This window comes from Carassius gibelio, chromosome A1 (assembly GCF_023724105.1).
Source record: "Carassius gibelio isolate Cgi1373 ecotype wild population from Czech Republic chromosome A1, carGib1.2-hapl.c, whole genome shotgun sequence".
Taxonomy (NCBI): Eukaryota; Metazoa; Chordata; class Actinopteri; order Cypriniformes; family Cyprinidae; genus Carassius; species Carassius gibelio.
In genome coordinates, this window is record NC_068371.1 from 35997504 (window position 1) to 36021821 (window position 24318).

Consider the following 24318-nt stretch of genomic DNA (forward strand, 5'->3'; position numbering starts at 1 on the left):
AATTAGCCCGGGTACCGTTTGGTACCGGTACTAGTACCGGAACATCCCTAGTGAAATCACGCACCTGATGGAATTAACTGCTGCTTAGAGAACCGGCTTTACTGACGAGATGCGCATAACAATCGGCCGATCGTGATCGGAGCACCCCTAAATAAAAAGGAAGAATAATATTATATCCAACTACAAGCAACAGCACAAATAAATATAAAAGAGTAAGATAGAAACAATAAACAGTGATTTTCAGTTGTTGTTGTTGTTGTTTTGTTTTTTAGGCAGGTCTAGCATATGTTTTTAGGTACAGAAATTGAATAAAGTAATCAAATGTAAAACAGCATTGTATATTGGACTGTATAAATTAAAGATTAAAGATTCTTTATTAAAGTTATAAAAGCTTTTAAATCAAGAGCAGTGAGTGATTTCTTTGTTGTTGCTGTTCGGTTAATATTGTAGTAAATCTAGCCAGGACACTTTATGTTGTGGCTAGAGGAATCTACTCTACAGACCAAGCAACACCACAGGGGTAGAAACAGTAATCTTTATTTCATATAATTCATGCAGTTACCAAACATGTCAGACGGGGTCAGGTTCTGAAAGTCCCAAGCACTAATGTTAAACAAATCTGGGCGAACAACACCACCATGGAAGCTGCTAAACAGAGAACCGCAATAAATAGGCCATAAAAAACCTAGCGCACATGCAATAAATAGGCAAAAGCTATGAAACACATATCACCCCCGCAGGACACGCACACGTTCACACAACACGTCACCGTCACACAAAAGACGCCATCAGACTGCCACATAAGAATTTAGTTCATCATAACCCTCCCACCCAATCATTAAATGGCTATACTGCTAGATTTAAAATTACACACACACACACACACACATAAAGAGTTAAAAACTTAACTCTCCCGGGATGCGAGACCCTCCCCCGGGGTCTAGGCTTTGCGCTGGTTGGTAGAGGGGAAAAAGCAAACACCAGTCCAGCGCTCGCGAGGCCTCCGACTGTAGCGAAAATGGAGCCCCACCTTTTCTGAGAAGCCGCGTCGCCTAACGCACTCCTATACATAGACATCATATAAGTAGACGCCCTATTGGCCGCTGGGCGACGAGATTTGCGGCCGCCATCTTGAACCGGTCGTACTCCTAGTTTCGTTGCGTAGCAGCATTTTCCTGTTCTTATCGGCGGAGCATCGCAAGTACGGCTCGGGATTATTTTTCACAAGTAAGATTTAACATTACTATTGTACTATTGGTTGTAGTTTGTCCTTAAATCCAGAGAATTGAGAAGGAGCAAGGATCTTTGATAGTACTGTACTGAAAGCGTAGTTAGCTAACATTAGTTAGACTATGTATCTCAACTCAAGTGTTTCTCACATAACTTACTATTACTATTCAGATCAGAAAGAAGTTCGAAAAAACACTTGTTAGATGCACGAAACTTACTTTTAGCGTTAGGTAACGTTAAGTGCCTAATACCAACACAATCCAATCTGAGTACATACATTGTTCGACAGAACATAATAACTGTTATTTGGGTTTGCGCACGTGATATCAGCAAGTAATGTATATTAAGGTTTCTTTGTTCATATTTTCTCTGTTCTGTATAGTGTATTTGAGTACTGTGTAAAGCGCTAATAAATATGCATGATTTGTATTCTTATTATAAGGTGCTGAGAGCTGCAGAGAGGGTGATCCGCCAAGCTTCAGCAATACGCTCCTCAGGTGTCAACAGTCACAGAAGAGAGAGAGAGTGTGTGTGTGTGTGTGTGTGTGTGTGTGTGTGTGTGTGTGTGTGTGAGAGAGAGAGAGAGAGAACCAGAGCGTATATGTCACAAATTATAATAAATTGTTTCTTCAACTTATTAAATAAATTATTTTACTGCAACTATCTGTTTCTGCTTCTTTATTATATATTTATAGTGTGTGATTTATAAATATTTTACCTCAAATATTTATATTTTGGGCGTCTGGTCATTTATATCTTCTATCAGAATAGAATATGTAACTGAAAAGCCTATTATGAATATTAAAATACGCCGAATCGTGTGTCCTATATCATAACTGCATGAATGACCTTTGCAGCAAAAAAATCCGCGTCAAAATCAGTTAGGAATTCAGTGAGATATGATTAATTTAATGCGCTGACAGCTCATTGCACCTGGCAAACAAGTTACACTGAGTGGAGCTGGCGACCGGTCCAAGATGGCGGCTCCACGGCTCGTTCGTGCCAATAGGCAGTAGCGTTCGATGGGGCGTCTACCTATATGATGTCTATGCTCCTATACCCGTCCTTATCTACAGGTTAGCCCGCTAACTATCTTCACCGCCGGCAACCCTAAACAGCATGCGAACGGCACCCACCCCCCATCCTTGAGTGCAGCTCGGCGTTTAGCAAAAACACTGCTTCCCAGACCCTCTCACGCGTCGCTATGCCGCTCTATTTATTGTTCTCTCTCCTTCACGCTAATCAATGGTCAGGTGCAACAATTATTTACTCAACCCCATCTTCCCTCAAATCCCTCCCGCCCACGCGCAATCATAACAATGCATCTTTACTAGGGCTGGGCGATATATCTAACGATATGATCATGCGCATCTAATCAGTAAAGCTGCTTCCGTGATCACCGCTAAAATCTCCATCACCTGCTTATAATTGGAGTGGCATTTAATAGACAGAGCCGTAGATCGCTGATAAGCCACGCCATATCGCGTTCATTATCGCAGATGAATCGCCTTCAATAATGAACGCGATATGGCGTGGCTTGTCAGCGATCTACGGCTCCGTCTATCAGAGGTGGGACTTTCAAGTCACAAGCAAGTCTTCAAGTCATATCCAAGTCCTCAAAGGGTTAAAGTTAATGAGATAATTAAGTGACTAATTAAATGATGATTGTACATTAGTGATGAACTTCTGCTGTTAACAATCAACATCACTGAAGTAAAGAGAAACACAAGAACTCCCAACTCACAAGAAAGTCCCACCTCTGCTGTCTATTAAATGCCACTCCAATTATAAGCAGGTGATGGAGATTTTAGCGGTGATCACGGAAGCAGCTTTACTGATTAGATGCGCATGATCATATCGTTAGATATATCGCCCAGCCCTAATCTTTACCATGTCACTTCATTACAATATAAAGGCTGTCACTTTAAGAGAATGCACTGATACAGTTGTCTATATTCAGCCGGCTATGTCTGCTGTAGCATACTTACCAAGACGGTCATTTTTAAATATTTTTTGTGCGAATTTGTCCATTTAAACAATTCTTCAAAGAGAGTTTATATTTGCACACGTTCTGAGGCGCGGGTTTGCGAGCACGTACAAATCTTCTCACTGCGCGCGCGCGAGCTCACGTCCTCTGGCTCTTAAATGTTTAAACTGTATTAACGTGTGCTGTTCAGGTCTCATCTGTACGCGCCCGCTATCAGCACCCAGGTGATGACGGAATAAATGACTGCTCATATTCCAGCAGTAATTCACATTGATCAACAGTGAATTGTTTGTCCAGGTTTTTTTTCTTTTTTTTTTTTTCATCGCTATTGTTGTAATGTCTGGGAATCCAGAATGCACATCCATCAACAGAAACATATATTATTTGAACCCAGTTTGTTTTACGTGCTATTTATAACAAACCAGCAAACCATACAGATGCTTTGTCAGATTTAAAAGTTGAACCGCAGTCTCAGCGCGTGCCGTTCAGAATTTTTTCAGCGAACCGTGCCACCCCTAGTGTGTGTGTGTGTGTGTATATATATATATATATATATATATATATATATATATATATATATACATATATACAAAATATATATAGAGATATTGTCCTTTTGTCCTTCTCATTAGTAAGTTACTTTGGATAAAAGCTCTTCTATATGAAAATGTCTATCCTAAATAAGGTCTATGGGTCCTTACAATACAAACAATCAATTGGAAGCGTATTTAAATAAATACATTTATAAAGAAATAACTGTGATAATTGTGCAAGTTGAAAAATTGTATTATTTAAGGTAATGTTATTAAATTGTTCTTTAATGATGATCCCACACCATGTAAAGGAGTCTGTGAACACATAATTTTTGCCCTTTAACAATGACAAACCATGTGTAAAGATAGTTACATAAAAAAAAAAAAAACACACCAATAGTACATTCGTACAGCTCTAATATTGGAACACTGGTAACATGTTGTTGCTGTAGTTTTGTAGCAAACAAAAAAGAGGTGAGACGAATATTGATTCTGTTGTATATTTTTAATGTAAGTTTAACAACCTGAAATAATAATGGCAGTACTTTTTTATTTCTCTCTCTCTCTCTGAAGAAGATACTGGTGTTGTTTTTGTCCACAGCAAAGACATCTGAAGAACTTCCTGTACTGCTGCCTGACCTGAAATAGAATGAGACGAGAGGAGCTGAGTGACTTCATGAGATCAATTTGACTTCTGAACTCATGAACCAGAATCAGTTTGTTCATAATAAACAGGTAAAAAAAGGAACACTGTAAAAAATTGCTGCAAAAAATGACATATTCTGACAGTGACAAACTGACCATAAAATCTGACAAACAGACCATGAAATGAAACTACAGCTGACTTCAGCCACAGCTTTAGATGAAAACAACTGGTATAAATAGCAGAGGATGATTGAACAACTCCAGATTTCAATATTCACGCATTACAGTCTCACTTTATGTCTATCATATATCTACAAACATTCTTTGGTGATCAGGGTTTGCTTTAGTTGTGCCCTTTACCTTTGATGTTTTCATCTTAGTTTGTTTCTGCCTGTTGTTACTGTTTTTATAAAGCACTTTCATTATAGCAAGAAGAGATTCAATGATCTCATCACTATGATAGTTGTGATAGAACAAGATACATTTCCATGGAAAATAAAAAATAAAAATAGTATGCACAGAATCTTTGTAACAACAACATCACTTAGACAGGACAGAGAAATTAGAAAAAATACAGCACAACTTTAGGAAAATGAAAAGAAAAAAGCAGCTGAACATCAGTGATTATGGTTTATCATTGAGTGAAGAACAAACTCTACTCTCCTGCACAATGGTGAACCACAAAATTACATTAAACTAATATACCTCTTTTGTGCAAAAACCATTTAATACAGTTGAGCATAGGTGGGAAGTCCAGGGGCCAAAGAGCTGTTTAAAAGCTAAAAACACTGTGCAGTTTTACAAAGCCTTCATTATGATGCACAAAAGAAAAAAATAATTGTCCCTGAAATAATTGTTTTGTTAAATTAACCTGATCTTTAGGCTAACAGACGAACAACCCACTACATTTAATAAATGAGCTGGATTATCCACAGTGGGAGGATCAGGTGTTCAGATAGAAGAATTAATTATGAATTAAATAATTTTTGAAAAATGCTTTGCAGTGCTTTGTTCAATTTGCACCATCAAAATTAACAAAATGAAAAATTGGCTTCAAACTTTCATTTTCCATTTCTTTGATAAATTTCAAAGTAAGCTGTTTAATAAAGGTGTTCTATTCTATAAGTTCAGTGTAATGAAAGTGTGTAATATATTAAACTGATACAGTAATTGTCAGGTAAAATACTATTACAAACATTATTAAATTGTCAACCATTGCCTTTTTAATTACATTTTTACCTTTAAAATTGTTATATTGCAAAGCAAAATATATTTCACATGCAGTACATGCATCTTCAAGAAACATCTAAAAACACATCTCTTCCATCTTTATTTGACCCTCGAACTCTAGCACTGTCTATTCTAATTATGTTTGATCTATTTTTATTATTTTTATTTAAAAACGAAAAAAAAAAAAAAAAAAAAAAAACACTTGGCACCCTCTGGCACTCTTCATTCATTTTCTGTATTCTTTTTCCATTATATCTACTTGTTTTCTTTGTATGTGTTTATGTATTTATGGATGTTTGTTGTGTGTATGTGTGTATATATATATATATATATATATATATATATATATATATATATATATATATATATATATATATATATATATAGGGATAGCATAGACTAGTCGAGTAGTCGAGTGATCGATTACTTCAACTACTAGTCGGCGCTGTCGGAAACAATTGACTCGAGCATGCATTAACCAAAATGCATGCACAGAGATTGCAAGTACAGATGAATTTTAGGATTACAATACTTTGTGTAGCTGTTACTTTCTATGACTTTATCAATGTTGCATGTAAAATTAAAATATGTAATGTAATAATTAGGAGTGTGTCCAAAGCAGAATACTTTATTTGGAATGGCAAGGATAATGTCTTCAAAAACTGACGAGGAATAATTCTGCCTGAATATTCGGCTGAAGCTGGCACAGTCAGTTGAGGGGATCAGCACAATATTATACACAGACCACTAAAGTCACGTAATTAGTGTGTGAAGTGAATGAATGCAAGCTTTATGAATGAAAAGACTATAAATCAAACACAGCATTGCTGTTGCCTCTCTGTGGATCTCTCAGAAATCAGAGCTTGGCAAGAGTAATATCACCTATAATCATACATCATTCACGTTATATTATTTATATATATTTAAAAAGCAATGATTTAAACCACAGACTACGATATGAAATGAATGAATGGAACAAGCACAGCGTTTTTTGTTATTGGACAAAATGCAGGTGATCCCGAAAAAAAAAAAAAATAAGTTGTTCTTTAGCCCCATAATGAACATGCGGAAGTGACCGCATATTGGATAGACTACAGTATTCTAAAGTTCCAGATATAAAGTTCCGGACGCAACAACCCAAGATTGTAGAATTGAAAATTAAACTGAGAAACAATTATCCATTTGGGAATTATTCCAAAGAAATGGAAAATGAAAGTTTGAAGCCAATTTTTCATTTTGTTAATTTTGATGGTGCAAATTGAACAAAGCACTGCAAAGCGTTACACGGACCGTATCAGTATTGTTTTCATTTATATAACATGACAAGACAATTATTGTTACATATAATTATCTGTCATGCAGTTGATAAATGACACCGCAATAAATGTGTCTGCTGTGTGCCATTTTACAATTTGTCACGCTGTCTGGTCTCTGTTTCCCTGGGTGTCCACTAGTGGGCTCACTTCCCCTTAGGCACCTCACCGTAGGCACTACAATTCCCACTAGCCTTGTCCCTTTATCACAGTAATTGCATTCCTGTTAATTGCACCAGGTGCCTTAACTTATTAGTCATTAGCCTCCCTATATTAACCAGTCTTTTCCTGTTGTCTGCATGGAGTCCTTTCCTTCCGTTTCCTTCCGTACCCAGTCTTCTCGTCTTCCGAGATTCCTCGCATTCCGAGTTCCTGTTCCTGTTCCCTTCCTGTTCCTTCCCTGTTTGCTATTTTTTGGATTGTTTTCTGGTTTTGACCCTGGCTTGTTGGATTACTATTTGGATTACCCTAAATAAAGAACATACTGCAATTGGATCCCTCTTTCCCTGTGTTTCACTGGGTCCCGATCGTCACACAATTTTATGAAACTTAACTTTTTTTTTACTACATTGCAAAACATAAACTTTTCCCCTCCCCTTTATTTAAGGAGAATATTTTAAAGTGAAGAAATCGAGAAACTTTTATTTCTACCAGCCAGTGATGATTCTGGAAGGACACATCTGTAATCTGTTGCTAAGGTAACAAACAAAATTTCATGATCATCGTGCTCTTATTTTATGCAGTTGTCTCACAGTTAACAATAGCGAGCGCGGATGGGAGAATTGCTGAAGGTTTTTTTCTTTTTTTTTTTACAACTGGGATGGTGCCCTACCACTGGCCCCCCTGCTCCCAGTAAATTACTGTTATTTAACGGCACCATTTTTTACACTGATATTTATTGGCAACTGTGTTGCTAGTAAATTACTGTGAAATCAAGGAAAAACAGATATATATGGTAAAACGTAACAGTCAGATTTACTAAACCAATCAAAAAGTTATTTTCACTGAAATATTGGTGAAGGTCCATAGAAAATTTTTTATGCAAAGTCACAAACTGATAATGAGGATAAATATTTAACTGTTAGTTTAATGCAGTCTTGTGGGTAATCATTGTGCTAGAGAGTAGAGCCTGTGCTTCAGTCAATGATGAGCCACAAACACTGATGTGCGTTGTCAGTGCGTTCCACTGCAGCAGTGCAGCGATTGTTTACGTACTGCGTAGCGGACTGCAAACATGTCCTGTGAGAAAGCAAAATGAGTATGAGTCCGTTCTGCTTTAGCACCACATATGTAATGCACACGGACTGCATACGCACTGCAGATGGATTATGTATGAAACAAGCGTCAATGTTTCCATTGGGAAGCTTCTTACAAAAAAAAAAAATTTCCCTGAAGCAAACCCGGCGGCTTCGGCTGCATCCATGTTAGCACGTCATATTTGATGTGGTAATTTCACATTAGGCATACACACAGCTTTGAAGACTCGTTCTCTCCCCCTAGAGTGCAATTTGGTTAGGCATACATCCGAACTAAAATATCAAGGTGAAAGTCATCAAAGCTTGCCTAGTATAGACCCAGCTCTCAACGCAACTTTGAGAATAAATTAAAGGCGATATTTTTTTTATCGCCCGATAAGAGTCTCCCGTTAATGCAGCACGCTAACACCGATAACGGCCTACCACTAGTTCTTAGCTTTTACAGGTTGTTATCAAGGTATAACATACCTCGGAATGTCGCGACTGATCAATCAGAATCAAGTATTTGATTGTGCTTTTCACATTCATCAATTAACTGTTATTTAGTTTGCTGTATTTTACTGTAATCTATTTTAATGCAATTAGCATGATTTTTATGGATTTTATCAGCAACATTTTTTGGCAGTGAAATTCTGTTAATTCTAAAGAATTTAGTGTGTGTTTAAAGAGGTGTGCATTTTCATATGCAAACACTTTTTCTTATACTGTCTATGGAGGTTTATTGATGTATTTATAGAATAGGAAGGAACAAATTCTGACCTCATTATTGAGGACACAGTAGATCAGGAAGATGAAGGTTCCCTGCTGGGAGTTCAAGATCAGGAAGAGGATCTCCAGCACCTCACTGTCATTAGTAAAGAAACCCAGAATCCAGGAGCAACCAAGAACCACAAACTGAGCCAGAGTTTTAAATGCCATTATCCTGCAGAGAAACAAAGAAACAAAAAGAGTTAATGTGTCTATATTGACTACATGATCTCTTTTATAGACTGATTTAATTATGAGTCATAATGTTTGTTACTTGGTTTGTTTTATTTGTGAAATGTTTGAATTTAGATTTTTGAGAGTTGAGTTCAGAGTGAGGACGATCTTGATGAAGAGAATCGTGTTTGTCTGCAAAGAAAAAAAAAACAACGTAATTAATTCTGTTGTTTTCCTATTAATACAAGAACAATTAAATTGTGTTTACTGTTAGTATCATGCAAACAGGTCCAAGAAAACTTGAGATGAAGCCTTTGTCTATTTTTATCCAGCACCTGTTTGAAGGAAGATACAGTAAAATAATAAATGTACAGATATGGATGAAGATGTTGAGCAAAGAGTTACTTCAACTGAACTTACATTTCACTTCCGTAGCCTTTAGGATCCACCACAACAGACACAGATACAACAACCAGAGCAACCACATATCCCATTACACACAGGAATTCTCTGCTAAGCACCGTCCTATTAATGGAGCTGATCTGTGATAAGTTCTCCACGCAGATGAAGAGCAGCACAGCTTCAATGAACATCCAAACAAATCCGGAGAGAAAGAGGAATTGCAGAAGGCCTGAGATCACGGCACACAGCACCTGGAGACCATGAGATATGGTTATGATGATTCTCAGTGAGTCTGTGCTGAGCTGTAGGGCTTCATCATTCTCACCTGCAGAGGACGTATGAGGCTCAGGAACTGCTGTGTGAGCAGAAACAGAAGGTGAGCCAACAGAAGACTGATGCAGATGTTGATTCGAGCCACATTATTCACTCCAGGACTCCACCGACAAAGGGCAAAGGTCAACAGGGCCAAACTGAAGAACACCAGCCCCACGATCACACACACCAAATTCAACAGCTCCATTAGTGAGTCGCTCTGAGAAAACATGTGAGAGAACATGAGTACCGAATCTGTGCTGTTCTTCAGTGTTCACTAGAAATGTTCTGTACCTTTCGTGGGCGGCTGGTTTGCATGATGAGAGCGAATGTGGACAGATGATCACAGGAACACACAGTGTAGCTGCTGGTGGTCGTTAAAACAGAACAACCATCTACAATCCACTCGCTGATATTCCAGTATACACAGGACAGAGAACCGTTTGGATCAAACTCCTGCAGAAAGATGAAGAAAGTATCAGAACACTAAATAATATATGTTTTCAGATGTTCATCAATGCTCTGATAAAACAAAAGCACATTTCAGTCTCTCACTCTGATGTGTTTGAGGGTGAAGATGACTGGTTTAGTTAGTGTAGTGTTGGAGGTTTTGGGAAGAGTAGCTGAGGTCACAGTGGACATCATGGTTTTAATCGTGTCCTTTGGTGTGTTGAAGAAGTCTGGCTTCAGTAGATTCTCCATCGTGTTGTAGCTCATGAAAGCCACAGCAGCTGATCCTGTGTGACAGAAACTCATATATAAATGTCCATTCAACAAAACAACAACAACAAAGATAATAATAATAATAAGACCCTAAGTAAATGGGGTTTAGTGGTATTATGTCTCGTTCTTTAGTTTATTTATATATTTTATAAAATGACATCAAGACATTTAATGTACTTGTTTTATTGTTGTTCTTGGCAATCCCAATGAGATCAATGTCCACAGAAGAATTTGACGTGTCGAGTTGAGGGATTTTATCTAAGGTGACCTGTGGTCCAACCATGAAGACTTGTCCCTCTGATTAAAAAAATACAGTCATGTGAATGATATTATTAACAATAAGGTCATGTAAAAAGGTAAAAATTTATTTCACAGGTCTTCTAGACTTGAGCATATTAAGTCAGTCTATTCATAGTTTGGTTTTCACTTACCCACAGTGTCAAGTGTAAAATTGACATAGACACTTGTGTTTGTTGGTCTCACCAGCATGGAAACGAGTTTCTCACTGGCTTTTAACAGACGGTTTCCATCTGACACAAGTTTATTTGGGTCAGCTGATGATGAGGTTACAACCTTCTCTGTAGCGTTGAGGACCACATCCAAAATTTTTGTCACTTCCTATTTTTTAGTGATCATTGATTATTTGTAAAATTGGAACAAAAGGATGAAAGTATCATTACAGTATGTTCTATATATGTGACAAATTATGTTTTTTGTCCTTTTTCTCTTACGATCAAAGGAAGCACTTCAACTGTTGAGTTTTCTATCAGGCCAAGAAGATTTTCTACACATTTTCCTGTGATCTGAAATCAAAAATAAGCTTTATAAGTAAAAGGTATTTTCTTTCTTTCTTTCTTTGGTTAATTTTTGGTTTTCTCCAAATAAAATAAACAAAAATCATTCAAAATATTATATATCTACTGTATGCGCCAAACCATCAACATTGACAAAAACACAAAACTGTGTACTCTGCATTATTGTGTTTTTTTTTTTTTTAAGTTGGAATGAGTCCAACCCCCTAGTCCCACTATCAGAAACTCAACGTACCTTACAGTCTTCCAGCATTGTGGTATTTAGATCTAGAATGAGGAAACTCAAATAAATAAACTCAGATATTAAATAAAAAAGTTCATTTCAAACTCAAACTTTAATAAAATTAGACAGTCTGTGACTATGATCAGACTGTAGAATTTGTGGTTATGAGATCTGTACAATGGCTGTTGATGGCTGGATTAATCTGTTAAGGTTCTGAGTGAGAGAGAAGACCCAAACACAGGATACCCATCTAATGTAATTTTGTTACAAGAATGTTCTCCAAATATTCTGTGTTGGTTCTAGGAACATTAAAAATGTCCAGTTTTCTTGACGTTAGAGTAACATTTTTAAAAGGTATGATGTTCCTCAAACATTCTGTCAACTTGATTTTGGATGCATGTTATTTAATGGTTAGTATGATGTTCCTGAAACGTTTAATGATTCAAACACCTGCTGTGAACAAGCACTGAATGAAAGAGAAATAAGAACACAAACTATAACATTCTTCAGCCACAATCTTAAATGAACTGAAGATACAAGACTTCATATCTCTCAAGATCTGATGAAACAACTCAAACAACAGTCAATATAACTGATCTAGTTTCGTTTACTGAAAACATCTGTAATTGCTGCAAAAAAAAAAAAAAAAAAAGCAGTTCAACAAAAGTCAAGGGTTTAGAGCCCAACTAAATCTAACACTAATCTCCATGATGGTGATTTCAAACAAAACATTTTCAATAAGAGGTCAACATCTAAACCTCTGTTAAATCTCAATATGATATTTTTTAGACATGTGACAGAAATAAAGTAAATCAAATTAGTAATACGGTGAGTGAAGCTTGTAATGCTGTTTGTGGAGTTGTTTAATGAGATCTTGAGAGTCTTTTATCTTCAGTTCATCTAAGGCTGTAGCTGAAGAAAGTTGTAGTTTGTGTTCTTGTTTCTCTTTCAATTCTTGTTCACAGCAAGTGTTTGAATGTTTGAATGTTTCAGGAACATCATACTAACCTTTAAATAACACACTAACATTAAGGAAACTGTGCATTTGTATGTTCTTGGAATGTTACAAGAATGTTGAATTTTAAATCAAAATTAAGTTGAAAGAAGGTTTGAGGAACATCATAACTTTAAAACACAGTCCTCTAACGTCAAGAAAACTGGACAATTTGAATGTTCCTAGAACCAACATGGAATATTTGGAGAACGTTCTTGTAAAACAATTCTGTTTGGCTGGGTAAAAGGTGAAAATGTCTATTAACAGGGCGGTCGACAATGCACAAGAATGTAAGGAGAATAACAAGGGCAGGGCATTCAATAGTGATGTCTGATTATTGAATTAATCCTTATTTTGAGTCAGTTCTCAGGAAGTAACCAGTTGAGCTAGTCCACAAAGTGAACTGAATCAAACTTTAGTTCCAGGATGATGATGTAAGATCCACAGCTGAAGCAGCACACTCAATTTAAAAACTAAATTAAACTAATGAGCCAGTTCAACCAACTGTTGAAATTTGCAGAGGATTACTGAGGATTATAACTAGTGAGCTGTTGACATTATGCACATGTGCCCAACATTAACAAGAAATTGTTATGAAAACAGAAAAGGATGAAATAATGTCAGGCATCATCCTCACCTTTAATTGAAGATGTTGTAGAAGTGACTGATTGTAGAGGAACTGGAACAGTAACAGGGGGAAACAGATATTAAATTGAACTCAGATGATGAAGTTAAGTGTTCCTCATGAATAAGACCATTATGATGGGTTTCTTTAGAAAGGCCACATCCAGCCCACTTACCTGTAGAAGTAAATGACTGTAGGTGATCTGTAGAAATGACTAGTGATATTTAAAAGATGTAATAAGGTGGCAATTCAGATTCATGAAGATAATAATAATTATGGAGGGTTGTGTTTCAATATTACAGTCCTGTGGAACTCTGTCCTCACCTGTAGATGTTGAAAGTGTAGATGTGACTGGCTGTAAAGAAACTAAAACAAAAACAAATTGAATCATGTTGAATCAGAATCAGATGTTGAATTACTGTGTTCTTCATGAAAACATAAATAACTAGGGATAGCGATGCTTCATCATCCTCACCTGTAGTAGTAGAAATTGTAGATGCTGTGGAAGTGATCGGCTGTAAAGAGACTGAAAAATAACACAAAAACAGATGGTAAATTAGAATTAGATGCTGAATTAACTTTTCATGAAAAAAGGTTACATTCAGTCTAGTATCATTCTTACTTGTAGTAGCGGGGCTGGTAGATGTTGTGGAGTTGACCGGCTGTAGAGGAACTGACCCAATAACAGATGGAAACATATGTTAAATGAGATGCAAAGGATAAACTAGTGAGTTTCCCTTTTAGGAAACTCAGAGGTGGAGAGTCCAGGGGTCAGAAAGTAAAAGTCCTGCCATATTTTTGTTCCACCCATGAACCCAGCAGCTGATTTCACCAGAGGAGGAATCAAGTCATTCCTTTCAAGTCACAAACAAGTCTTGAGTCAAATCCCAAGTCCTCAAAGAGATAAAGTCAATGAGATAATTAAGTGACTAATTAAATGATAATTCTGCATTAGAGATGAACACCTGCTGTTAACAATCAACATCACTGAAGAAAAGAGAAACACAAGAACTACAATTGACTTTAAGCACAGCCTTGGATGAAATCAACTGGAAGAAAAAAACTGAATCCACCATCATGGAGATCAGTGTTTGCTTTAGTTGGGCTCTTGATCCTTTTAATAATTCAAAGTAATTTGCTTTTAAACACTTGCTGTTGTGTTACGTAGTAAACATTAACACATTGCTGAATTAAAAGCTTGAAGTAGAAAATTTAATTGCCCTTTTTTTATCTAAAACATTTTAATTAACTTCATGAAGGTGTCTCTCTTGGGTTTGTTAAATTATGTTCAGCAATTACTGAACTACAAAAAAGTCCTATTAAACAAATATTATTGTAATGCTTAAATATTGGGGGAAAAAATTGTACAGGCTCGGGATTTTAGACATGAGCACTTATCATATGATCCTCAACAGTGGTTACAATAATTATTCATGCTACAGTGCATAATCAGAGTTTTTACTATGGTGTTACCCAGCATGCACTTCAACTTGAAGTGTTTTGTTGATTGTCACCATTGTTGAGATTCATATGCTGGGTCATGATGTCTGTGCGTCTTATTAGGAAAAGATTTCGAAAAAATGTATATTTATTACATACATTAGGAAATGTATTCATTATAGTGATTAAACCAACGGTTCCACAAGGTAGGTTATTTAAAAACTGGACATTTGTTAATAATAAATACATAAAATTGTTTTGGAAATAAACAGGCTGATGCCTAATAATTACTTCATCATGTAAAAGGAGCTAGTAACGGTTTTCTGCAAAGCACAGATCGCACTGTTTTATAACAGCACATGTACTTTTACAGAGAAATATCTAACATAAGAAACCAAAGGTCAAGAGCCCAACTGAAGCAAACACTGATCTCAATGATGGTGGCATAATTTTAACCAATAAAACATCAGCATCTGATCCTCTGTAACGCACAATAACAGCAGGTGTTCATCACCAATGCACAATCATCATTTAATTAGTCTCTTAATTATCTCATTGACTTTAACTCTTTGAGGACTTGGGATTTGAGTTGAGACTAGTTTGTGACTTGGAAGGAATGACTTGTTTCCTCCTCTGGTGAAATCAGCTGCTGAGTTCATGGGTGGAGCAAAAATGTGGCAGGACTTTTACTTTCTGACCCCTGGACTCTCCACCTCTGAGGAAACTCCACATTGCGTCCTTTAGTAGACACAATGGGGAATATTGCCTGCATGACCGGTGTCTAAAGCACATGTGAAACAACAGCAATCTTATTTGTCCATGAGGCCTGTGACATCATAGATAGATGCCCAGAAGCATAAAAGGGCACCTGCTGAATAGGTCATCAACTTTTGTCTTCAGGAAAATTATTCTGGTTCCGGTTCTGTTTGAAGTGCATGTGATAGACCAAGGCAGGTGAGCATTGTAAAAAGTGTTTACCTCCGTGCCCGAGGACACTTGAAGACACACTATATGCATCCTGTGTCTTGGTCAAGGGCTTGTGCATTTGGTGCTCGTGGGCTCTGAATGTGCTCCTTGTGAGTGTTTCCAATGTAAAAACTCAGTTTGCGCTTATCCCTCTCCTCAAAAGATGAGTAACAAGTGTCTATTCGTGGGATTCATCTGTTCTTTTTATGAGTTACCATGGCACAGTTGACCCCAGCTTTTGGTTATTGCTTTGATCTGAAGGATCCGCACAGTCTCTCTCAATGGGTTGTCAGATGCAGTAGACAACATTTGGGTTGGTATAATCACAGTGTCATTTCAGCCATGATCTTGTGGGATCAGCCCTGAGTTTTATTGGCACTGTTTTCATCAGGGTATCATTTTGGACTAATGATGTTTAGGTGTTCGCGCTTAACAAATCATTTACCAATGGTCCGGATCTCCATCTTGTGATCTCCTTGTCAATAACACAGTGCTTCTCTAGCCTACTGTGGGACTGACACTGATTGGGGACTTTCTTATTACCCTCAGATGGTTATATTCCAGCTATTATTATGGCAGGACGGGCTTACCTAATACAGCTTTCTGATGCTATCTCTGTTTTAACTGGCAAGTTGCAGTGAGCCCTCTCCTGGATTCATAGATATCTGTGGATAGCTATTTGCTAGCCGTTCCCCTTTCCTAGAACCTAGCTATCTGAGGATAGCTTTGAGCTAGCTGTTCCCCTTTCCTAGAGCCTAGTTATCTGAGGATAGCTATGTGCTAGCTCAGTGATTGTTCCTGCTTAAGGTTTAAAGGAGTGGTTTCTTTGAGCCCTTTCACTGTAAAAAAATATTCACTTTATTTACTCAATAAAATTGTTTCAAATTTTACATCCAATATTATTAATTAATTTTAACACATTAATATTAATTAGAAATTATCAAATTAGATGCTTAAAAGCAACCATTCAAAATGAGTAAAATAAAATAACAAATTAAGTAAAATTTACACAAAAATATTGATTTCATTGAAAAAAAATTGCTGCACTAGGCTGAAGTATACTATGTTATACATGCCAGGCCAGTAGTTGGCAATCATGAAACACCCTAAAAAAAAATATATGCATGCACATGACGTCAACTTCAGGACGCCTGTTGTTGATAAGTCACAACCAACTCAGAAATCCAGATCAAATTATGTCAAAACAAACAATTCCCCCTGACCTTATTCTTTATTGGCTTGTCTAGCTGCTGTATCAAATAAACAGCAAAAAACAAACACACGTTTAAGGGTCAGGAGCCCAACTAAAGCAAACACTGACCACGGTAATGGTAACCAAAATGTAGATGATTATCCTTGAGTGATTCTGTTTGTTAACATAAGGTGTCTTCATTAACTCTGTTTTGGGGGTTTGGAAACATAAGCCTTTGAACATCCCAGATAACCCAATCTTTTTGGTCTTGGAAGCTTTGCAGGAAAAACTTACCTGGCTATTCGGGCTAGCTAGGAGCCTTTATAAGACTCTTAGGACATCTCAGGATATAGCTAGTGATGGCAAGATAAAGCCTAAGGAAGCATTAAGTGTTTCTGCCAAGTGGTTCACAAAAGGGTTAATTTCTGGAAACTTAATTTGCTCACAATACCACATGGTGGCCAACAAGTGTAAAACAAGTAGATATATTACAGACAGAGGTGTAAAGTCCAGGGGTCAGAAAGTAAAAGTCCTGCCATATTTTGGTTCCACTCATGAACTCAGCAGCTGATTTCATCAGAGAAACCTAGTTATTCCTTCCAAGTCACAACGAGTCTCAAATTTAAGTGATGTTTTTAAATGTTTTAAGTTTACATAAACTTAAAAAAAATTATTCTAGTTGCCTTAAATTATCTCAGAGTTATCTTAAATAATTATATTTCTGAACTTATAATTAGGGAGTAATTCACTCATAATTTTATCTATTTTTCAACTCCTATAATGTGGGAAATACACTCAAAATTAGGCTTTTGCTGTCCATCCTCAGTCTAACCACAGGCTCTACTCTTCACCACAACGGTAACACTACAAATCCAACATAACAAACTTTTGTAAAATCTAATATAACACAACATTTATGTATTAACTTAAGTCCTTCTATGTTAATCTTGTGTAAAAACACACAAAATAACACTTAATTTCTAAATTTATTTTCCTTGTTTTCTGAAGAAAGCATGATGGGAACTAGAAAACACAATCATATCATGTAGAAGTAGAACTGATAGATGTTGTGGATGTGACTGGCTGTAAAGAGGCTGAAAAAAACCCCAACAAGAACAGATGAAAAATAAGAATTCCTCATGAAAAAAATAATCATGAGGGGTTCTTTTTAAGAGATACATTCAGTCAAGAATCATCCTCACCTGTAGATGTTGTGGAAGTGACCAGATGTAGAGGAACTGAAACAATAAAAGATGGAAACATATGTTGAGTCAGAATCAGATGATCAATATCTGTGCTCTTCATGAAGACAATATTAATTATGGAGAGTTGTACTTGAATATTACAGTGCACTTCAGCATCATCCTCACCTGTGGAAGTAGAACTGATAGATGTTGTAGAAGTGAACGGTTGGAAAGAGGCTGGAAAAATAATGAAAACAGATAATAAGAATTAGATGCTGAATTACTGTTATTCAAATTAAAATTGAGGGGTTTCTTTAAAAAGTTACATTCAGTCGAGAATCATCCACACCTGTAGTAGTGGGACTGGTAGATGTTGTGGAAGTGACCGGCTGTAAAGAAACTGAAACGATAACAGATGGAAACAGCTGTTAAATCAGACTCAAATGCTGAATTACTGTTATAAAATAATAATAATAATAATAATAATAATAATAATAATAGATTAATTAAGAGTGGTTTCTTTTAAAAGGTTACATTCAGTCCAGAATCAACCTCACTTGTAGAAGTAGAATTGGTAGATGTTGTGAAAGTGACCGGCTGTAAAGAAACTGAAACAAACACAGATGCAAACAGATGTTAAATTAGAATCAGACGCTCAATTACTATGCTCTTCATAAAGACAATATTAATTATGGACAGTTGTACTTCAATATTACAGTGCAGTCCAGCATCATCCTCACCTGTGGAAGTAGAACTGATAGAAGTTGTGGAAGTGAATGATTGTAAAGAGGCTGAAAAAAATAAAGAAAACAGATAATAAATCAGAATTAGATGCTGAACTACTTTTATTCAAAATAAAATTGAGGTGTTTCTTTAAAGAGGTTACATTCAGTCCAGAAACATCCCTACCTGTAGAAGTATAACTGGTAGATTTTGTGGAAGTGACCGGCTGTAAAGAAACTGAAACGATAACAGATGGAAACAGCTGTTAAATCAGACTCAAATGCTGAATTACAACTCAGTTACCACAGCCACACAAATTCTAAAGTTTATAACTGAAGGGGTCAAGATCCCAACTAAAGCAAACACTGACCACTATAATGGTGACACACAAATTGTGATTTTCTCGTTTGTTGATTCTGCTTGTTAACATCAGGTGTCTTCAATAATGGTCAATCATAACTCAATTAACTTCTTAATTATCTCATTAACTTCAACTCTGCTTAAGTGTTACTTTTAACACTGCTTCAGTTTTTATATGTGTCCACTGGTGATTTTGCTGTGTAGAGGGGTTTCTTTTGAAAGGTTACTTTCAGTCTAGAATAATCCTCTCACCAGTAGATGTTGAACTAGTAGATGTTGTGGAAGTGACCGGCTGTAAAGAGTCTGAAACAAACACAAACATATGTTAAATCAGAATCAGACTCTGAATTACTATGCTCTTCATGAAGACAATATTAATTATGGACAGTTGTACTTCAATATTACAGTGTAATCCAGGATCATCCTCACCTGTAGTGGGACTGGTAGATGTTGTAAAAGTGACCGGCTGTAAAGAGACTGAAACAAAAACAGAGGAGTCATGCTAAATCAGAAACAGATGGTGCATTACTGTGGTTTTCAAGAAGACATTAATCATTATTAATGTTTGTGCTTAAGTATTACAGGCCTGTCCATTATCATCCACACCTGTTGTAATGGGACTGATAGATGTTGTGGAACTGACTGGCTGTAGAGGAACTGAAATGATAACAGATGAAAACAGATGTTAAGTCAGACTCAAATGCTCAATTACTGTTATTTATATAAAATAATGAGAATAATAAACATCTTTCAAAAGATTACATTCAGTCTAGAATCATCCTCACCAGTAGATGTTGAACTGGTAGATGATGTGGAAGTGACCGACTGTAAAGAGTCTGAAAAACAAAAACAAATGCAAACATATGTTAAATTAGAATCAGACTATCAATTACTATGCTCTTCATTAAGACAATATTAATTATGGACAGTTTTATTTCAATATTACAGTGCAATCCAGCATCCTCCTCACCTGTAGTGGGACTGGTAGATGTTGTGGAAGTGAGCAGCTGTAAAGAGACTGAAACAAAAACAGAGGAGTCATGCTATATCAGAAACAGATGGTGCATTACTGTGCTTTTCAAGAAGACATTAATCATTATTAACGTTTGTGCTTCAGTATTAAAGTCCTGTCCATTATCATCCAAACCTTTAGTAGTGGAACTGGTAGATGTTGTGGAAGTGACCGGCTGTAGAGGAACTGAAATGATAACAGATGAAAATAGATTTTAAGTCAGACTCAAATGCTGAATTACACTGTAAAAAGTGATACTCTATATTTACTCAATTAAATTGTGGCAACAGATTACAAGCAATATTGTTAATTACCTTTAACACATTAGAATTAATTAGAATTAATCAAATGAGATGCTTAAAAGCAATTATTCAAAATGAGTAAAATAACATGAAAAAAATAAATAAAATGTATTCAAAAATATCGGTTTTGTTGGATAAAACGAGAAGCACCCAGCTGCAGCCTGCATATAGAGGCGGGGTTGCACATGTTAACCCGCCCCATGCCTACTGTGATTGGTTTGACCATCTTTCATAGGCATACATGATAGGAAATGTGTGTGTAGTTGGTGTACACTGTTAAAAATAATACACTACATTTAATTAATAAAATCATGGCAACAGATTACAAGCAATATTATTAATTAAATTTAACACATAAAATTTCTTTAGAATTAATCAAATGAGATACTTAGAAATTAACCATTCAAAATGAGTTAAATAGCACAAAAATAAGCTAAGTTTAAACAAATACAAACAACAACAGAAAAAATAACATTTCAGTAGTTGGCGACTAAGAAACACAGCGCAAAAATGTAATCCACAAATTCATTACATGGAGATGATACAGGCATCATGTTCAAAAGCTTATGTTGTCAAGCTACCAAAACAGAATCACTGCAGGAGATTAATCTACATTTTGGTTACCATTACGCTGGTCAGTGTTTGCTGTAGTTGGGATCTTGACCCTTAACCTTTTAAACAAAACTTTTTTGGTTGCTGTAATTGTGAGATTGCCACTAGATAAGCCAACAAAGAGTAAGATCAGGTGGTGTTGTTTGTTTTGACAGCATTTGGTCTGGATTTCTGAGTTGGTTTTGTCTTACAAGCAACAGTTGTCGTATGTTTGAACAGCAAAAGGTCTGGACATTAAAAAAAAAGTATTTAGGCACACAGACATCAAGAATCAGCCTGAGAACCTCAACAATGGTGACCATCAAAAAGCTTGTTGCACTGCATTCTGGGGGCCGCCAATCAAAACTAATTTATGGATCCCATCATGCTGTCTGTCACCATTCTTGAGAATCATATGCTGGTTCTTGATGTCACTTAGTGCCAAAGAGAAAGTTTCCCTTCTCCGTCACAATTTTGAGAAAACCGAATTCTTAAACTCTGGATTTCACATAACAATCCAGGTCTTCTATTTCAGAACTACAGGTGTTGCTTTAATGAATGTCAATTTGTTTCCAAGAACAGGCTCAATTTATAACACTCAGGCCAAACAAAGATTATGCTAAATTATAACCAGGACACCGCAATTCTCTTGGCAAGTCTAGCTGTTATAATTCAGTTACAAGAGCCATACAAAATGTAACATTAAAAAGTCAAGGGTCAAGAACCCAACTAAAGCAAACACTGACCACTATAATGGTAACCCTATAAGTGTAACCTTTTTTTCCTTCAGTGATTCTTTGTGAACCTTAGGTGTCTTCAATAACTCTGTTTTGGGGGAACACACACTTCTGAACATGATGCCTGTATCATATCTATGTAAGCAAAAAAATGTGAACATGTATAGTGTTTCATGATCGCCCACTACTGGCCTGGTATGTATAACATAGTATTATTTAGCATAGTGTTTTTTGTTTGTTTGTTTTCAATAAAATCAATATTTTTGTGAAAATTTTACTTAATTTTTTCATGTTATTCTACTCATTTTGAATTGTTGCTTGTAACCATCTAATTTGATTATTTATAATTAATTATAAAGTGTTAAATGTAATTAATAATATTGAATGTAACATTTTAAACAATTTTATTGAGTAAATAAAGTGAATCATTTTTTACAGTGTACTGTTATTCATATAAAATAATAATAATAATAAACATCTTTCAAAAGATTACATTCAGTCTAGAATCGTCCTCACCAGTAGATGTTGAACTGGTAGATGTTGTGGAAGTGACCGACTGTAAAGAGTCTGAAAAAAAACAACAAGAACAAATGCAAACATATGTTAAATTAGAATCAGATGCTTAATTACTATGCTCTTCATAAAGACAATATTAAATATGTACAGTTTCATTTCAATATTACAGTGCAATCCAGCATCATCTTCACCTGTAGTGGGACTGGTATATGTTGTGGAAGTGACCGGCTGTAAAGAGACTGAAACAAAAACAGAGGAGTCATGCTAAATCAGAAACAGATGGTGCATTACTGTGCTCTACAACAAGACATTAATAATTCTAAACATTTGTGCTTCAGTATTACAGGCCTGTTCATTATCATCTGCACCTGTAGTAGTGGAACTGGTAGATGTTGTGGAAGGTTCTGTGACTGGTTGTAAAGAGGCTGAAAAAATAACAAATGAAAACAGATCATAAATCAGAACCATATGTTGAATTACTGTTCTATTCATGAGGACAATACTAATTATGGTCAGCTATGCTGCAATATTACAGTGCAGTCCAGCAACATGCTCTAGTGTATAGTAGTAGAACTTGTAGATGTTGTGGAAGTGTCTGTAGGTAAAAGACCAGTAATATTTACAAGATGTAATAAAATGACAATTCAGATTTAGATGAAATACTATGTTCTATAAGGAGGCACTAATAATGGAGGGTTGCATTTCAATATTACAGTCCAGTGCATCATCTCTGTCACCTGTAGAAGTAGAACTGGTAGATGTAGTGGAAGTGACTGGCTGTATAGGAACTTAAACGATAACAGATGAAAACAGATGTTAGATCAGAATCAAATGCTGAATTACTGTTATTCATATAATAATAATAGAAATAATAATGAACATATTTCAAAAGATTACATTCAGTCTAGAATCATCCTCACCAGTAGATGTTGAAATAGAAGATGTTGTGGAAGTGAGTGGCTGTAAAGAGACTGAAAAAAAAGCAAACATATGTTAAATTAGAATCAGATGCTTAATTACTATGCTCTTCATATAGACAATATTAAATATGGACAGTTGCACTTCAATATTACAGTGCAATCCAGCATCATCTTCACCTGTAGAGGGACTGGTAGATGTTGTGGAAGTGACCGGCTGTAAAGAGACTGAAACAAAAACAGAGGAGTCATGCTAAATCAGAAACAGATGGTGCATTACTGTGCTCTTCATGAAGACATTAATAATTCTAAACATTTGTGCTTAAGTATTACAGTCCTGTCCATTATCATATGCACCTGTAGGAGTGGGACTGGTAGATGTTGTGGAAGTGACCGGCTGTAAAGAGACTGAAAAACAAAAACAAATGCAAACATATGTTAAATTAGAATCAGATGCTTAATTACTATGCTCTTTATAAAGACAATATTAAATATGGACAGTTTCACTTCAATATTACAGTGTAATCCAGGATCATCCTCACCTGTAGTGGGACTGGTAGATGTTGTGGAAGTGACCGGCTGTAAAGAGACTGAAACAAAAACAGAGGAGTCATGCTAAATCAGAAACAGATGGTGCATTACTGTGCTCTACAAGCAGACATTAATAATTCTAAACATTTGTGCTTCAGTATTACAGTCCTGTCCATTATCACATGCACCTGTAGTAGTGGAACTGGTAGATGTTGTGGAAGTGACTGGCTGTAGAGGAACTTAAACGATAACCGATGAAAACAGATGTTAGAACAGAATCAAATGCCGAATTACTGTTATTCATATAATAATAATAGAAATAATAAGAATCATCCTCACCAGTAGATGTTGAAATAGAAGATGTTGTAGAAGTGACCGGCTGTAAAGAGACTGACAAAAAAGCAAACATATGTTAAATTAGAATCAGATGCTTAATTACTATGCTCTTCATAAAGACAATATTAAATATGGACAGTTGCACTTCAATATTACAGTGCAATCCAGCATCATCTTCACCTGTAGTGGGACTGGTAGATGTTGTGGAAGTGACCGGCTGTAAAGAGACTGAAACAAAAACAGAGGAGTCATGCTAAATCAGAAACAGATGGTGCATTACTGTGCTCTTCAAGAAGACATTAATC

General features: G+C 36.1%; 2 protein-coding genes across 2 annotated transcripts in view; both read right to left on the reverse strand.

Moving 5' to 3' along the window:
• LOC127941020 (RING finger protein 24-like) overlaps positions 1-3230 on the reverse strand; it is an 11280-nt gene extending 8050 nt beyond the window's left edge. The window contains exon 1 of the mRNA XM_052536390.1: positions 3219-3230. Within this exon, the coding sequence (XP_052392350.1) occupies positions 3219-3230 (12 nt within the window). The remainder of the gene's footprint in view (positions 1-3218) is intronic.
• Positions 3231-4034: 804 nt separating this feature from the next.
• LOC127941789 (adhesion G protein-coupled receptor E3-like) lies at positions 4035-13230 on the reverse strand. The gene is made up of 14 exons (XM_052537549.1): positions 13219-13230; positions 11600-11631; positions 11284-11355; positions 10984-11170; positions 10730-10849; positions 10385-10566; positions 10124-10285; positions 9843-10049; positions 9536-9768; positions 9384-9450; positions 9216-9307; positions 8954-9116; positions 4331-4389; positions 4035-4065 (listed from the first exon to the last, which is right to left on the reverse strand). Exons 2-14 carry the CDS (start codon positions 11615-11617, stop codon positions 4035-4037), a joined length of 1593 nt encoding a protein of 530 aa, XP_052393509.1. The 5' UTR covers positions 11618-11631; positions 13219-13230.
• Positions 13231-24318: the final 11088 nt, after the last annotated feature.

Excerpts from the sequence above, each read along its gene's own strand:
- LOC127941789 (XM_052537549.1), bottom strand. Across the intron at positions 11,171-11,283 it reads TTGAAGTGCTTCCTTTGATC|GAAGTGACAAAAATTTTGGA; the intron begins GTAAGAGAAAAA and ends ACTAAAAAATAG. Across the intron at positions 10,567-10,729 it reads CAAGAACAACAATAAAACAA|GATCAGCTGCTGTGGCTTTC; the intron begins GTACATTAAATG and ends TCTGTCACACAG.